The sequence below is a fragment of the Salmo salar genome, chromosome 11, assembly GCF_965601325.2.
Source record: "Salmo salar chromosome 11, fSalSal1, whole genome shotgun sequence".
Lineage (NCBI taxonomy): Eukaryota > Metazoa > Chordata > Actinopteri > Salmoniformes > Salmonidae > Salmo > Salmo salar.
Genome location: NC_138301.1, coordinates 45,720,920 through 45,738,960, shown reverse-complemented (window position 1 = coordinate 45,738,960; position 18,041 = coordinate 45,720,920). Strand labels below are relative to the sequence as shown.

Genomic DNA, 18,041 nt, shown 5'->3' with positions numbered 1-18,041 from the left:
TCTCGATGGTACACCTGTAAAAGTTCCTGAGGATCTGAGGGGTCGTGCCAAATCTCTTCAGTCTCCGAAGGGGAAAGAGGCACTGTCACACCTTCATGACTGTGCTGGTGTGAGAGGACCATGTTAAGTCCTCAGTAATGTGGACGCCAAGGAACACAGGTATTCCTCGTTTCTAGGCAGGAGAGGACAGTGTGAAGTGCAATTGAGATTGCGTTGTCTGTGGATCTGTTGGGGGCGCAAATTGGAGTGGGTCCAGGGTGTCTGGGATGATGGAATTGTTGTGTGCCAAGAACAGCCTTCAAAGCACTTCATGATTACAGATGTGAGTGCTACAGGGTGGTAGTTATTGTGGCAGGTTGGGAACAGGAATGATGGTAGTGAACTTGAAACATGGGGATTACAGACTGGGACAAGGAGAGATTGAACATTTCTGTGAAGACGCCTCCCAGCTGGTCTGCACAGTCCTGAGGACACAGCCTGGAATACCGTTTGACCCTGCATTCTTACGAGTGTTGACCTGTTTGAAAGCCTTATGTCAGCCTCAGAGAGTGATATCACGCAGGGCTCCTCATTGAAAGGCTCTGTTGTTTTTGTCGAAGAGTGCATGGAAGAAACAGATAGAGGAAACATTATGTACAAAAAAGTAAAGTTAAATGGCAAACGAATAACAAAATAGCAAAGTTGTGTCGAAGCTCACAAGACTGCAACCATACGACACAGAGACATCTTGCAGGTGGGCAGAGCCAAGCGCGGTCTAGCATGTATTTGCATATTTCCGTTCTGAAATGACTACTCTGAAGTGTGCGCGTGCAGTAACTCAATTCGTCCTTGCACTCCTAAATAATGCCACTTTTTAAAAAACTTTTAGAGTCAAGTCTACAAAACTTAGTCCACTCTGTTCGCTATAGATTTTAGTTTTGGGAACAGAAAACTGCATTGAGATCGAATGTTTCATCGACGAGAGAATTAGCAGAATGTCAGCCAAGTTTCATCGAGCTTCAACTTCTCCCACAACTGGACTTCTAAACGAATGCTTCAGATTAATTCATCCGGCGAGAGATCTGGCTCCTTCCACTACAGACACCCTGGTTCAAATCCAGGCTGCATCACAACCGGCCGTGATTGGGAGTCCGTCCCATAGTGCGGCGCACAATCGGCCCAGCGTCGTCCGGGTTTGGCCGGGGTAGGCTGTCATTGTAAATAAGAATTTGTTCTTAACTGACTTGCCTAGTTAAATAAAAGGTTAAAGAAATAAATATGCTGTGACAGTACTACAGCGGACAGAGGAATAGATGCCATAAACACTGCAACCAGCCATAAACACTGCAGCCAGCCATAAACACTGCAACCAGCCAGGAACACTGCAACCAGCCAGGAACACTGCAACCAGACATAAACACTGCAACCAGCCAGAACACTGCAACCAGCCATAAACACTGCAACCAGCCATGATCACTGCAACCAGACATAAACCAGCCATAAACACTGCAACCAGCCATGATCACTGCAACCAGCCATGATCACTGCAACCAGCCATGATCACTGCAACCAGCCATAAACACTGCAACCAGCCATAAACACTGCAACAAGCCATGAACACTGCAACCAGCCATGAACACTGCAACCAGCCATGAACACTGCAACCAGCCCTAAACACTTCACTAAATGACAACTGTAGTAGATGTTTTAAATATGTCTAAAATGGCCAAAACATTGTAATGTACATCAGAATTGACTATGAATGAATTCAGGGTTGGTGTTTGATGTGATCTAAAGTAGACTCAGTTTAAAACAATACTTGTCTAGGGATTTTTAAACTGACAATTATTGTTTGCTTTACTAACCATTTAGGGAAAGAATGCATTCAACTGAAATGTTTCTTCCGACAATGATACCTGTATATTTTCTTTTATTGCACAGTTCATCTCTTTTATATACATACTGCAACAGATACAAACCTGGACACCTAACACATTTTAAAACGGAACAATAGCGATTCCATGTTAAGCGTTAATATACATTACTCTGCATCTTGAAAATCAAATGACATTTGAATAATGAAGAAGCATTACTACATTACTACTACTTCACGGTTTTTACTTTTTCATTACCGTATATTTTTAGTTTTTCCCTCACTCAACTTTTTTCATTCAACTTTTTCACCCCGGATGTTTTATCTGGACATGGTTCGTCCGGACTTCAAACAGCCGAAGCTAAGTAACATTAACATGATGCCTTCTAATTGCAGTCGTTGTACTTATAATATACAGGAGAACGAGACGCAATCGTTAGGCAAGGGTAATTTCAGTGTAGGAAAGGATGAAACAGCGTCTCTGCCACCAGTAAGTACAGATAGTAACGTTAGTATAAACCCCCTCGCACGGTCCCCGCAGCCGGACATCTTTCTCATGGCTTCTGGAGGGAAACGCTGTAGGAATGCTCAACCGGTGTCGCATATTCAGCCGACAGAAACTTTCAACCGGTTCTCCCGAGTCGGAGGCCGAAACTTCTCTGGTCTCTACTCCTCCCGTTATGGGGTCTGAGATGCCGAAGCCTCCCACCATTAGCTCTGACAAATTGAAAACCCTAGTCATTGGCGACTCCATTACCCGCAGTATTAGACTTAAAACGAATCATCCAGCGATCATACACTGTTTACCAGGGGGCAGGGCTACCGACTTTAAGGCTAATCTAAAGACGGTGCTGGCTAAAGCTAAAACTGGCGAGTGTAGAGAGTATAGAGATATTGTTATCCACGTCGGCACCAACGATGTTAGGATGAAACAGTCAGAGGTCACCAAGCGCAACATAGCTTCAGCGTGTAAATCAGCTAGAAAGATGTGTCGGCATTGAGTAATTGTCTCTGGCCCCCTCCCAGTTAGGGGGAGTGATGAGCTCTACAGCAGAGTCTCACAACTCAATCGCTGTGTTCTGCCCCTCCCAAAAGATAGAATTTGTAGATAATTGGACCTCTTTCTGGGACTCACCCACAAACAGGACCAAGCCTGGCCTGTTGAGGAGTGACGGACTCCATCCTAGCTGGAGGGGTGCTCTCATCTTATCTACGAACATAGACAGGGCTCTAACTCCTCTAGCTCCACAATGAGATAGGGTGCAGGCCAGGCAGCAGGCTGTTAGCCAGCCTGCTAGTTTAGTGGAGTCTGCCACTAGCACAGTCAGTGTAGTCAGCTCAGCTATCCCCATTGAGACCGTGTCTGTGCCTCGACCTAGGTTGGGCAAAATTAAAGATGGCGGTGTTCGCTTTAGCAATCTCACTAGTATAAAGACCTCCTCCATCCCTGCCATTATTGAAAGAGATTGTGATACCTCACATCTCAAAATAGGACTACTTAATGTTAAATCCCTCACTTCAAAGGCAGTTATAGTCAATGAACTAATCACTGATCATAATCTTGATGTGATTGGCCTGACTGAAACATGGCTTAAGCCTGATGAATTTACTGTGTTAAATGAGGCCTCACCCCCGGGTTACACTAGTGACCATATCCCCCGCACATCCCGCAAAGGCGGAGGTGTTGCTAACATTTATGATAGCAAATTTAAATTTACCCCCCCAAAAAACAACAACGACGTTTTCGTCTTTTGAGCTTCTAGTCATGAAATCTATGCAGCCTACTCAATCACTTTTTATAGCTACTGTTTACAGGCCTCCTGGGCCATATGCAGCGTTCCTCACTGAGTTCCCTGAATTCCTATCGGACCTTGTAGTCATCGCAGATAATATTCTAATTTTTGGTGACTTTAATATTCACATGGAAAAGTCCACAGACCCACTCCAAAAGGCTTTCGGAGCCATCATCGACTCAGTGGGTTTTGTCCAACATGTCTCTGGTCCTACTCACTGCCACAGTCATACTCTGGACCTAGTTTTGTCCCATGGAATAAATGTTGTGGATCTTAATGTTTTTCCTCATAATCCTGGACTATTGGACCACCATTTTATTACGTTCGCAATCGCAACAAATAATCTGCTCAGACCCCAACCAAGAAGCATTAAAAGTCGTGCTATAAATTCTCAGACAACCCAAAGATTCCTTGATGCCCTTCCAGACTCCCTCTGCCTGCCCAAGGACGTCAGAGGACAAAAATCAGTTACCCACCTAACCGAGGAACTCAATACCCTAGATGCAGTTGCACCCCTAAAAACTAAAAACATTTGTCATAAGAAACTAGCTCCCTGGTATACAGAAAATACACGAGCTCTGAAGCAAGCTTCCAGAAAATTGGAACGGAAATGGCGCCACACCAAACTGGAAGTCTTCCGACTAGCTTGGAAAGACAGTACCGTGCAGTATCGAAGAGCCCTCACTGCTGCTCGATCATCCTATTTTTCCAACTTAATTGAGGAAAATAAGAACAATCCAAAATGTATTTTTGATTCTGTCGCAAAGTTACCTAAAAAGCAGCATTCCCCAGGAGAGGATGGCTCTCACTTCAGCAGTGATGATGAATTCAGGAACTTCTTTGAGGAAAAGATCATGATCATTAGAAAGCAAATTACGGACTCCTCTTTAAATCTGCGTATTCCTCCAAAGCTCCGTTGTCCTGAGTCTGCACAACCCTGCCAGGACCTAGGATCAAGGGAGACACTAAAGTGTTTTAGTACTATATCTCTTGACACAATGATGAAAATAATCATGGCCTCTAAACCTTCAAGCTGCATACTGGACCCTATTCCAACTAAACTACTGAAAGAGCTGCTTCCTGTGCTTGGCCCTCCTATGTTGAACATAATAAACGTCTCTCTATCCACCGGATGTGGACCAAACTCACTAAAAGTGGCAGTAATAAAGCCTCTCTTGAAAAAGCCAAATCTTGACCCAGAAATTATAAAAAACTATCGGCCTATATCGAATCTTCCATTCCTCTCAAAAATTTCAGAAAAAGCTGTTGCGCAGCAACTCACTGCCTTCCTGAAGACAAACAATGTACATGAAACGCTTCAGTCTGGTTTTAGACCCCATCATAGCACTGAGACTGCACTTGTGAAGGTGGTAAATGACCTTTTAATGACGTCAGACCGAGGTTCTGCGTCTGTCCTCGTGCTCCTAGATCTTAGTGCTGCTTTTGATACCATCGATCACCACATTCTTTTGGAGAGATTGGAAACCCAAATTGGTCTACATGGACAAGTTCTGGACTGGTTTAGGTCTTATCTGTCGGAAAGATATCAGTTTGTCTCTGTGAATGGTTTGTCCTCTGACAAATCAACTGTAAATTTCGGTGTTCCTCAAGGTTCCGTTTTAGGACCACTATTGTTTTCACTATATATTTTACCTCTTGGGGATGTCATTCGAAAACATAATGTTTAAATTTCACTGCTATGCGGATGACACACAGCTGTACATTTCAATGAAACATGGTGAAGCCCCAAAATTGCCCTCGCTAGAAGCCTGTGTCTCAGACATAAGGAAGTGGATGGCTGCAAACTTTCTACTCTTAAACTCAGACAAAACAGACATGCTTGTTCTAGGTCCCAAGAAACAAAGAGATCTTCTGTTGAATCTGACAATTAATCTGGATGGTTGTACAGTCTTCTCAAATAAAACTGTGAAGGACCTCGGTGTTACTCTGGACCCTGATCTCTCTTTTGAAGAACATATCAAGACTGTTTCAAGGACAGCTTTTTTCCATCTACGTAACATTGCAAAAATCAGAAACTTTCTGTCCAAAAATGACGCAGAAAAAATAATCCATGCCTTTGTTACTTCTAGATTGGACTACTGCAATGCTCTACTTTCCGGCTACCCGGATAAAGCACTAAATAAACTTCAGTTAGTGCTAAATACGGCTGCTAGAATCCTGACTAGAACCAAAAAATGTGATCATATTACTCAAGTGCTAACCTCCCTACACTGGCTTCCTGTTAAGGCAAGGGCTGATTTTAAGGTTTTACTGCTAACCTACAAAGCATTACATGGGCTTGCTCCTACCTATCTTTCCGATGTGGTCCTGCCGTACATACCTACACGTACGCTACGGTCACAAGACGCGGGCCTCCTAATTGTTCCTAGAATTTCTAAGCAAACAGCTGGAGGCAGGGCTTTCTCCTATAGAGCTCCATTTTTATGGAATAGTCTGCCTACCCATGTGAGAGACGCAGACTCAGTCTCAACCTTTAAGTCTTTACTGAAGACATATCTCTTCAGTAGGTCCTATGATTAAGTGTAGTCTGGCCCAGGGGTGTGAAGGTGAACGGAAAGGCTGGAGCAACGAACCGCCCTTGCTGTCTCTGCCTGGCCGGTTTCCCCTCTTTCCACTGGGATTCTCTGCCTCTACCCCTATTACGGGGGCTGAGTCACTGGCTTACTGGTGTTCTTCCATGCCGTCCCTGGGAGGGGTGCGTCACTTGAGTGGGTTGAGTCACTGACGTGGTCTTCCTGTCTGGGTTGGCGCCCCCCTTGGGCTGTGCCGTGGCGGAGATCTTTGTGGGCTATACTCGGCCTTGTCCCGGGATGGTATGTTGGTGGTTGGAGATATCCCTCCAGTGGTGTGGAGGCTGTGCTTTGGCAAAGTGGGTGGGGTTATATCCTACCTGTTTGGCCCTGTCCGGGGGTTTCATCGGATGGGGCCACAGTGTCTCCTGACCCCTCCTGTCTCAGCCTCCAGTATTTATGCTGCAGTAGTTTGTGTCGGGGGGCTAGGGTCAGTCTGTCACATCTGGAGTATTTCTCGTCTTTTCCGGTGTCCTGTGTGAATTTAAATATGCTCTCTCTAATTCTCTCTTTCTTTCTCTCTCGGAGGACCTGAGCCCTAGGACCATGCCTCAGGACTACCTGGCTTGATGACTCCTTGCTGTCCCCAGTTCACCTGGCCATGCTGCTGCTCCAGTTCCAACTGTTCTGCCTGCAGCTATGGAACCTTGACCTGTTCACCGGACGTGCTACCTGTCCCAGACCTGCTGGAACCCTGACCTATTCACCGGACGTGCTACCTGTCCCAGACCTGCTGTTTTCAACTCTCTAGAGACAGCAGGAGCGGTAGAGATACTCTCAAAGATCGGCTATGAAAAAGCCAACTGACACTTACTCTTGTGTTACTGACTTGTTGCACCCTCGACGACAACTATGATTATTATTATTTGACAATGCTGGTCATTTATGAACATCTAGGCCATGTGCTGTTATAATCTCCACCCAGCACAGCCAGAAGAGGACTGGCCACCCCTCATAGCCTGGTTCCTCTCTAGGTTTCTTCCTAGGTTTTGGCCTTTCTAGGGAGTTTTTCCTAGCCACCGTGCTTCTACACCTGCATTGCTTGCTGTTTGGGGTTTTAGGCTGGGTTTCTGTACAGCACTTTGTGATATCAGCTGATGTAAGAAGGGCTATATAAATAAATTTGATTTGATTACCAGTCACACGAGTACTTGCTCGTTATTTGTGAAATCATGTCATCTTGTCTTTTACAATTGAAGCACCATGCAATGGCTCAGACATTCTTTCTGCTAGGTTTGGAACAGAATTGAAGGTGCCATGAATTGTTCAGTAGGAAGGTTTAGCCCAAACAACAACTATAGGTGTCAAACTGGTACAAAGAACTGAAGAGGAAATATATTTTAATTTTACACCATAAAGTAATGCAGTTGTTTAATAGAGCAATTCATTTGAAACAATGGGGATGAAGTGAAATGACTATTTTAGGCTGTAATGAAAAAAGTTATGACCACACAATTTGCCACTAGATGGCCTCTTTAACCACAGAAAGAGATCTTGATGACAGCTTATTGCAGTTATAAAAGATCATCGGTCACTCATTACTGTCATGTTCACTGTGAAATTCACAAGGGCTTTGAGAATCGGGCTGCAAACATATGGCTCAAAAATCTAAATTTCCTTGCAACCCCTGGACAAATATAATTTCCAAATAAAAAGTTGACAATGCTGAACCCAAAGCATTGCAAGCGCCAGCTGAGCGACCAGAGTTGTAAAATCCCAGTAACTTTCCTCAAATTCCCAGAAATAAACAAGAAATCCAGAACCCTCCAACCAGGATTTCTGGAAAACATGGGACATTTAAGTAAAGTTACCAGAATATTGCAACCGTGTGAGCCACAAATGACAATGTTTCTGTATTTTCTTCCTCTTCGTGTGTAATCAAAGTTAGCCTTCCCCTTGTCAGGACATAGTGGTGTACAACTGTACAAGCCCCAACCAAGTCACTGGAAGGTGTTTTTAACATGACTGTAAAGGCAAGAGATGCATTAAAAACACAAAGACTTAAGCTTTTTATTGGCAGTGGAAAATAAGTTTCAGTATTTTATTGAAAGTAATCCATAAATAATACTGTGATAAAATAGTTAAGTACTCAGACTGTACATCATTTTGTTACCAGAGCAGGAGAATACAAATGGGGAATACTGGAGATAAAAATAAAAATAAATCAGCATTTGCTTTGTGCATTATAAAATGACTAAATCACAAAGGGAATAACAACTAATGTAGGGTGGAAAGGAAGTCTTCGCTTCCGTGACATTATCTGTCTTGAAAAAGTATTGCCACAGCAACCTGTGTTAAAACACTCAGAAACAGCTTTAAAAAATGGCAACTTCTAAAAATCAAATGGAGAAAGCAACAAACACGACAGAGATGAGGAATAAATAAGACAGCCAGAGAAAGGAGGTAAGAAAAGAAAAACATCAGGCTTGATTAAAGTCTCCGTAGTACAACGTGTTGGTTAAAGGTCTGTGGGTGGATCGCTCCACCTCGGGTGAGTAGCTAGTCGCTGGGATCAGTTTAGGCCACAGTGGACTTGGTCCGTCGATAGTAGAGCCGCCACGCTTTCGGCTCAGGTCTGGCTCCCGTTAGCGTGCTCCAGGGGAAGGCAGGGGAAAGAGAGGGATGAGGAGAAGGAGGGAAAGAGGAATGGAGAGTTTGGGCATGCGAGGTTGACTGGAGAATTGGAGATCCTACACAGTGGAACGGTCTCTTACCAAGCGATGCATCTGAAAACAGCCCTGGTCTTCACTACTGTTTATGGCTTTTGTTTCAGTCTTTCTACAGGTTTGGTTTCACAGGAAAGAACAAAGAGAAAGAGAGTTGTTTCACGTGTCACCTGTCGTCACAGTTACCTAGGGCCTTGTGGTTACGGTCCGCCCGGTGCTTAGCGACCACAGCATTGTAGCAGTTTGTGAAACAATGTCATTCAGAACTCCAGCAATATTTATGATATTCATATATCCTCATTGTCCTATAAGAGCTGCATTTACAAATAATCCCCATGGATACGCTTGAAGATAACAAGAGGCTGGGGGAGAAGGGAAATGGGCTCCAATTCAGTTAGAAAGTCACTTATTAAAGTCACCCGATCATCAGTTCAATGATTAAAAACAACAGAGGACAGAAATAAAAACATACATCTTGTCAATACAAGATCAGGAATATATATATATATATATATATAAAATGATTAGATAATGTCTGTAGATATAAATATACAAACTCCAGACCATCTAAAAACATACAGTTACATCTGAGAGTTAACCTTGATAAGGACACAATTGGAACAGTTTTAGAAAATAGGGATTTTTCCATTTAGGTGGGAGAGAGGGGTGAAGTAACAGATACATAACAAATCTAAAACCATTGAAATGTCCCACCAGCTTGCTAACATAAATAGAACAATAAAGATTGATAAATCTAGTACTGAGATTGGTGACGTGGTTGTTAGTTCTTTTATCTCTGTGATAACAATACAACTCCGTGCGAAGTGTCCTTGCAGGGTCAGCAGCTGCTCCTGATGGGGGGAAACTCACACCCCTCATCCTCCAACCAGCAGTCACCTATAGAAATAATGAGGATCAACTAAGAGAAGAGGAGGTAGAGAGAGAGGTAAAAAGAAAGACAGAGACAGGCAGACAGAGGGGCAGAGAGAGGGGCAGACAGAGACAGAGAAGCAGCAGATGAAGGAGAGAAAGAGGAGAGGAGGAGCGTAGACATGCGTTAATATAGCCAAGAAAGCAGAGGCACAAGAAGCTGCTTTAACAGAAGAGATCCACTGTGAAGTGTGTGTGTGTGTGTGTGTGTGTGTGTGTGTGTGTGTGTGTGTGTGTGTGTGTGTAAACTTACTGTGTAGTGTTAGCAGGAGTATGTCCTGACTGTGGCAGTGTCCAGCCTCTGTATTGCAGACTGACTCCCTGCATCCCCACAGCAAAACCACATGCAGAAACATGCTGTTAGTAAGTCACTCACAATCTCCAGCATAACACACCCACACACACTAGAGCTGGGAAAACACTAAACCATTGTTGAAAGCATATTGTGTAAGGTCTCCTTAACAAGACAGATGAAGCCGCAGCAGTGCCACTCCTAATAACACAGACACAATGAGCCCTCATTCCCTGTGGACCCAACCCCTTGTCCTACCGTCCATGGGGCTCCTTTTGGGCTGCGTGGAGGGGGACGCTGCGTTGCTATTGGTCAGTCTGAAGTTGGCGGGCAGGGTGTCGGCTGAGCCCGGGGACATCCCCCGGGCGTCTTTGGGCCGGAACTTCTTCCTCCAGGAGGGGGCGCGCCGGAAGTTGTTATCATCCTCCTGGAAGAGATTCAGAGAGAGGAAGAAGCAGGAAGGAGATAAAGATGCGGATATACATGGAGGAGTGATTTAGAAAGAGTGTGTGTGTGTGTGCGAGTGAGTGTGTGCGCTTTAGAAAGTGTGTGTGTGTGCGCGTGTTAGTGAGTGTGTGCGCTTTAGAAAGTGTGTGTGTGTGTGGGGGATTTAAAAAGGGTGTGAGTGAGTGAGTGAGTGTGCTTTAGAAAGAGTGTGTGTGTGTGTGGGATTTAAAAAGTGTGTGTGTGAGCTTTAGAAAGTGTGTGTGTGTGTGTGTGTGTGTGTGCGTGCGCGCGCGCGCGTTAGTGAGTGTGTGCACTTCAGAAAGTGTGTGTGGGATTTAAAAAGTGTGTGCGCGCGTTAGTGAGTGTGTACACTTTAGAAAGTGTGTGTGTGTTTGTGTGTAGGATTTAAAAAGTGTGTGTGTGTGAGTGAGTGAGTGAGTGAGTGAGTGTGAGTGAGTGTGTGCTTGTGTGAGTGATTAAAAAGTGTGTGTGCTTTAGAAAGTGTGTGTGTGTGTGTGTGGTCCATCATGTGTGTGTCTCACCTCATCCAGTCTCCTCTCTGTACCGATGGCCAGTAGACTGTTGTACTCACTCTCCAGAGCTGCTCTCGCCTACAACACAGGAAGGAGGGAGAGACAGACAGTAGATGAATGAGTGTGTCTCCTCTCTCTTCGGAGCGGAGGAGACGAGCTAACGTCTCAGCTGGGAGCGCTGTCTGACTGCCAGGGTGTGTGTGTGTGTCTACGTCCTGTGTGGGTACCTACCTGTGTGTTCTGGGTGGGGATCTGCAGCAGCAGGGCCAGGGCGTTGTGGTCGAAGGTTTCATCCAGGGCCAGCAGAGCTCCGTGTACGCCACTCTCCAGCAGGTTGTTACTGTACTCCTTCAGCCCCATGGCCTGTACCCAGCTGATCACACGCTCGTTGCTCCACACCAGCACGTCTGCTCAGGGTACACAAAATGGTAACCAGTTGGTACAGAAACGTTTGGGGAATGATCAGGGAACACATCCAAAGAGACAGTCAAAAATAATTCCTCTGTGAGAAGAATAAAAAAAAATCGGGAAGGACTGGAATTAATTTTACATTTTGTTGCCCCCCCCCCCCCCCCAGTGTAGGAGAGCTGGGAATTATTCCTCTATGTGTTAGAAAAACGTTGAAATTGATCAGGAAATAAATCCAGAGGAAAAGTCCAAAGAAATCCTCTGTACAAACAAACCCATCATTTCTATATGTGTATATGGACGCAATAGAAGGATAAATACTGCACAATTCAGATTCTCCCATAGCGTTATTATCTTAGCGTTGCTGACACCAGATTCTCCCACAGCGTTATTATCTTAGCGTTGCTGACACTTCAGATTCTCCCACAGCGTTATTAGCTTAGCGTTGCTGACACTTCAGATTCTCCCATAGCGTTATTAGCTTAGCGTTGCTGACACCAGATTCTCCCATAGCGTTATTATCTTAGCGTTGCTGACATCAGATTCTCCCACAGCGTTATTAGCTTAGCGTTGCTGACACCAGATTTTCCCATAGCGTTATTATCTTAGCGTTGCTGACACCAGATTCTCCCATAGCGTTATTATCTTAGCGTTGCTGACACCAGATTCTCCCACAGCGTTATTAGCTTAGCGTTGCTGACACTTCAGATTCTCCCACAGCGTTATTAGCTTAGCGTTGCTGACACTTCAGATTCTCCCACAGCGTTATTATCTTAGCGTTGCTGACACTTCAGATTCTCCCACAGCGTTATTATCTTAGCGTTGCTGACACTTCAGATTCTCCCACAGCGTTATTATCTTAGCGTTGCTGACACCAGATTTTCCCATAGCGTTATTATCTTAGCGTTGCTGACACCAGATTCTCCCATAGCGTTATTAGCTTAGCTAACTAAATGATGAGTGAATCTGAACAGTGTGGTCATTTCTCCCTTCGGTTGACTGTCATTTTCTCTCACCGTTATCCCAGCTGTTACCTTGCAGCTCCAGCTGGGTCTCATCACGCCTTCTCTCCAGCTCCTTCCTGTCGTAGTTCAGTCTCCTCAGACACATCACCCCACACTGGAAACTGTTCCTGTTACACAGACACATTGACTGGTTAAACATTTAGACAGAAACAAAATGAACGTCCCTAGTTGTCCATGGCACCATTTTGGCCCTTAATAGTGGGAACTGTCCACCATTTATTTTGGCCCTTACCTATCGAAACTGTAAACCATTTTGGTTCCTAATACCTGTGGAAGCTGTCCACCATTTTGAGCTTTTACCTGTGGAAACTGTTCACCATTTTGAGCTTTTTACCTGTGGAAACGGTCCACCATTTTGAGCTTTTTACCTGTGGAAACGGTCCACCATTTTGAGGCTTTTACCTGTGGAAACTGTCCACCATTTTAAGCTGTCCCCTCATGTCCTTCTTGGTGAGGTGGTCCAGCATGCGTGCATCTACCAGGGACTCCATGAAGTAGGAGCGGTACTGGGGCAGACCCAGGCTGGGCAGCCACTCGTTACCAATCCACTCATGGTTCATGTCTCCATACGCCAGCGTCTGTGGAGGGAGGGACAGGGGCTAGGTCAGACTGTGTTTGGAGTCTATTGAAGAGTCAAAAGTTAGTGGGGGATGGCTACCATCACTATGAAAGGCTATCAGGCCATTACAACAAGAAAAAGGCTAGGTGGGAAAGTGATGGAAATCACCCCATTAAAATCTAGTGTGTGCATGTGTCTGTACGTTCATGTTTGTGTGCAAGTTACAGCAGGTTTAGGTGCAGCTACGACCACAGATCAGAACTAGGGCCAGTGAGAGAACTAGACCGATGTGTGTGTTCTGATAGGTGGGAGGTCAGAGAACTAGACCGATGTGTGTCTTCTGATAGGTGGGAGGTCAGAGAACTAGACCGATGTGTGTGTTCTGATAGGTCAGAGAACTAGACTGATGTGTGTGTTCTGATAGGTCAGAGAACTAGACTGATGTGTGTGTTCTGATAGGTCAGAGAACTAGATCGATATGTGTGTTCTGATAGGTCAGAGAACTAGACTGATATGTGTGTTCTGATAGGTGGGAGGTCAGAGAACTAGACTGATTTGTGTGTTCTGATAGGTGGGATGTCAGGGAACTAGACGGATGTGTGTTCTGATAGGTGGGAGGTCAGAGAACTAAACTGATTTGTGTTTTGATAGGTGGGAGGGGAAGGAAGTAGCCCAACTGTAGACAACTTCTAAACAGCAGAGGCTTGTAATAATTCTCTCCTGTCCTGACTGTGGCTTCTAAACAGGACATCTGAGTCAATGTCTGTCTGCCACCACAAGAGTTTGATGGAGAAGCCATATCACTATGTGTATAACTACATTATTCCTGCTGCAATATCCTCCTTCTCCGATACCTCCAGATTTGCAGCTGACTAAAGTAACGGAGACCAAGAGCCATACTGTTATCAGAGCATCCGTGCAAGAAAACCAAAAAAAACTATCTGTCCAACTGAAACTATTGAGAAATAGTCAAACTGAAACAACCATCTGTCCAACAAACTATTGAGAAATAGTCAAACTGAAACAACCATCTGTCCAACAAACTATTGAGAAATAGTCAAACTGAAACAACCATCTGTCCAACAAACTATTGAGAAATAGTCAAACAGAAACAACCATCTGTCCAACAAACTATTGAGAAATAGTCAAACTGAAACAACCATCTGTCCAAATGAAAGTATTGAGAAATAGTCAAACTGAAACAACCATCTGTCCAACTGAAGAACTAAAATGTCCAACTGAAATAAGGTGAAATGTCCTCGTCGTCTACCACAGCCAGAGAAAAGAGAGACAGACAGGGGTGTGCAAACCTGGGCCCAGCTGCCCTCGTCATCCTCCTGTTGTTAGCATGGTTAGCATGGTGAGAGAAGAGAAGCGGGTTAGAGTTAGTGACTGTGGCAGTGCTGGGTTCGGCAGCTCAACATCAACATGCTACTTAACCAGTGTTAATGTTAAGACAACTCAACTGGAAACTGGACATGCAACCAACAGCTCATGCTTTAGGCTACATTAGTGTCCTGTTCTCAATGAACCTGGGATTGACCTGGAATTCATTTTAATATCTAATACTGCTATTTGACCTGTTGAAGCATCCATTGTAGCACATGTATTAGTAAATCCCAGGTTGAAACAGGACTGTAAATATAGCATTGAGCAAAAGTGTTTAAATGAAATACAGTTTTATAACTTGACAAACAGTGCCTTGCGAAAGTATTCACCCCCCTTGGCATTTTTCCTATTTTGTTGCATTACAACCTGGAATTAAAATTGATTTTTTGGGGGGTTTGTATCATTTGATTTACACAACATGCCTACCACTTTGAAGATGCAAAATATTTTTTATTGTGAAACAAACAAGAAATAAGACAAAAAAAATGGGAAACTTGAGCGTGCATAACTATTCACCCCCCAAAGTCAATACCTTGTAGAGCCACCTTTTGCAGGAATTACAGCTGCAAGTCTCTTGGGGTATGTCTCTATAAGCTTGGCACATCTAGCCACTGGGATTTTTGCCATTCTTCAAGGCAAAACTGCTCCCGCTCCTTCAAGTTGGATGGGTTCCGCTGGTGTACAGCAATCTTTAAGGCATACCACAGATTCTCAATTGGATTGAGGTCTGGGCTTTGACTAGGCCATTCCAAGACATTTAAATATTTCCCCTTAAACCACTCGAGTGTTGCTTTAGCAGTATGCTTAGGGTCATTGTTCTGCTGGAAGGTGAACCTCCGTCCCAGTCTCAAATCTCTGGAAGACATCAGGTTTCCCCCAAGAATTTCCCTGTATTTCACGCCATCAATCATTCCTTCTATTCTGACCAGTTTCCCAGTCCCTGCTGATGAAAACATGGTGGTGTTCTCAGGGTGATGAGAGGTATTGGGTTTGCGCCAGACAGCGTTTTCCTTGATGGCCAAAAAGCTACATTTTAGTCTCATTTGACCAGAGTACCTCCTTCCATATGTTTTGGGAGTCTCCCACATGCTATTTGGCGAACACCAAATGTGTTTGCTTATTTTTTTCTTTAAGCAATGGCTTTTTTTCTGGCCACTCTTCCGTAAAGCCCAGCTCTGTGGAGTGTACAGCTTAAAGTGGTCCTATGGACAGATACTCCGTGGAGCTTTGCAGCTCCTTGAGGGTTATCTTTGGTCTCTTTGTTGCCTCTCTGATTAATGCCTTCCTTGCCTAGTCTGTGAGTTTTGGTGGGCGGCCCTCTCTTGGCAGGTTTATTGTGGTGCCACATTCTTTCAATTTTTTAATCATGGATTTAATGGTGCTCCGTGGGATGTTCAAAGTTTCTGATATTTTTTTTATAGCCCAACCCTGATCTGTACTTCTCCACAACTTTGTCCCTGACCTGTTTGGAGAGCTCCTTCGTCTTCATGGTGCCGCTTGCTTAGTAGTGTTGCAAACTCTGGGGCTTTTCAGAACAGGTGTATATATACTGAGATCATGTGACAGATCATGTGACACTTAAATAAAGTCCACCTGTGTGAAAGGTAATTGGTTGCACCAGATCTTATTTAGGGGCTTCATAGCAAAAGGGGTGAATACATATGCATGCACCACCTTCCTGTAACATTTTTTTTTGTACATTTTCTGAAACATGTTATTTTTTTCATTTCACTTCACCAATTTGGACTATTTTGTGTACGTCCATTACATGAAATCCAAATAGAAATCCATTTAAATTACAAGTTGTAATGCAACAAAATAGGAAAAAAGCCAAAGGGGATGAATACTTTAGCAAGGCACTGTACTGTGTAGCAATTAGGCCTGGAACATAAAGACAACAGAAATCTAATGTTAACCAGTCATTTCTGTTCAAAAGCTAAGTCTGTGCTGAACTTAGCCTTCAACCAAACTGACAGACACACAAAAAACACACGTACTGACACCAAAAGCCCAAACCAAGACACAGACATGGACAAACAGGGCCGTGAGAAAAGTACAGACAGGGAGTAACACCCAACTACCAACCAGATCACTAGCAGTCGCCTGCGCCAGTGACTGCCCAATGGCTTGGGGAGACTAACCGTGGAGGGCGTGGCCGCAAGGCACTCCAACTCTTCGTGCGTGACCCACACGTTCCCCGTGGACTGATCATGTGACAACCCCAAGAGTCACCAGTGATGCAAGCGTGTGAGAGGAAAGGGAGGAGGAGGGAGAGGAGAGGGAGGAGGAGAGTGAAGAGAAGGAGGAGAGGGTGTGAGGATTTGTTTATATTAAGAACAGAGGGAGGATGGGAAGGAAAATAAGAAGACCAAACAGCATTGTTATTATCACATCACATGATTCAGAGAGAGACAGAGTGACAGAGAGAGAGAGAGAGAGAAAGAGACACAGAGAGAGAGAACGAGAGAGAGAAAGAGAGACATAGAGAACGAGAGACAGAGAAAGAGAGAGAGAGGCCCCAATCAGGGCAGTCCTTGTGAGTGAGTGATGCGCCGTAAAACTCTGATTGGTGGAAAGGTTACAGTGAGAAACGCTATTAGCTGGTTAGAGGAGTGACAGTAGCATGCTCCAATCAGGTGGTGAGGAGAGGAAGAAGAGGGCAGGGTCCTCCAGGGTCCACGTCTGCACTTCTACAGAAGGTCTTAATTTTGGAGCTACCAGAATCTTTGGTGTATCTGTGTGTATGCTTCACGTGTGTATGGGTTCCCATGTGTGTGTGTGTTGTCGTGTGTGTGTGTGTGTTGGTGTGTGTGTGTGTGTGTTGGTGTGTGTGTTGGTGTGTGTGTGTGTGTGTGTGTGTGTGTGTGTCTCTTACAGTTCTGGAGGTGGGGGGGGCAGAGGGGGAGGTGAGAGACATGATCTCCTGGATGGCCAGTCTCAGTTTGAGACGGTGGAGGGGGTTACTGATGCCAATCTCCCTCTGGATCTCTGTGTCCGACAGGGCAGACATGATGGCACCGCTCTTCACATTGGCACGACATGCCGCCACGTACCAGGCTGGCATACCCACCCACAGCTACAGAGGAGACAGAGGGGAGGACAGAGGTGGCAGGGGAGGACAGAGAGGGGACAGAGGAGGGGACAGAGGTGGCAGGGGAGGACAGAGAGGGGACAGCGGATGGCAGGGGAGGGGACAGCGGATGGCAGGGGAGGGGACAGCGGATGGCAGGGGAGGGGACAGCGGATGGCAGGGGAGGGGACAGCGGATGGCAGGGAGGGGACAGCGGATGGCAGGGGAGGGGACAGCGGATGGCAGGGGAGGGGACAGCGGATGGCAGGGGAGGGGACAGCGGATGGCAGGGGAGGGGACAGCGGATGGCAGGGGAGGGGACAGCGGATGGCAGGGGAGGGGACAGAGGTGGCAGGGGAGGGGACAGAGGTGGCAGGGGAGGGGACAGAGGTGGCAGGGGAGGGCAGAGAGGGGACAGGAGAAAGAAGACAGGATTGGGTTATTTTTGTGCTTTGAATGTGTATGCACATGATCGTTTTGTGTGTG

General features: G+C 45.3%; 2 protein-coding genes across 24 annotated transcripts in view; one reads left to right on the top strand and one right to left on the bottom strand.

The window, feature by feature from the left end:
* Positions 1-7,376, top strand: part of LOC106593592 (LIM domain only protein 7) — a 213,195-nt gene extending 205,819 nt beyond the window's left edge. For both annotated transcript variants that reach the window (XR_014379392.1, XR_014379393.1), the window contains one exon: positions 6,765-7,376. The gene's annotated coding sequence lies outside the window, so the exon portion shown is untranslated. The remainder of the gene's footprint in view (positions 1-6,764) is intronic.
* An 856-nt stretch (positions 7,377-8,232) lies between these two features.
* Positions 8,233-18,041, bottom strand: part of LOC106587739 (liprin-alpha-1) — a 135,963-nt gene continuing 126,154 nt past the window's right edge. For 6 of the 22 annotated variants that reach the window (XM_082957979.1, XM_082957978.1, XM_082957983.1 and 3 more), the window contains 10 exons: positions 17,361-17,561; positions 16,627-16,689; positions 14,407-14,433; positions 12,940-13,115; positions 12,529-12,644; positions 11,336-11,511; positions 11,115-11,182; positions 10,383-10,564; positions 10,086-10,153; positions 8,233-9,821 (listed from right to left, as the gene is read on the bottom strand). In XM_082957979.1, the coding sequence (XP_082814105.1) occupies positions 10,095-10,153; positions 10,383-10,564; positions 11,115-11,182; positions 11,336-11,511; positions 12,529-12,644; positions 12,940-13,115; positions 14,407-14,433; positions 16,627-16,689; positions 17,361-17,561 (1,068 nt within the window). In that variant the 3' untranslated portion in view covers positions 8,233-9,821; positions 10,086-10,094. Of the gene's footprint in view, positions 9,822-10,085; positions 10,154-10,382; positions 10,565-11,113; positions 11,183-11,335; positions 11,512-12,528; positions 12,645-12,939; positions 13,116-14,406; positions 14,434-16,626; positions 16,690-17,360; positions 17,562-18,041 lie in introns of all 22 variants that reach the window. The other 16 variants (XM_082957989.1, XM_082957992.1, XM_045708559.2 and 13 more) reach the window with 12 other exon arrangements.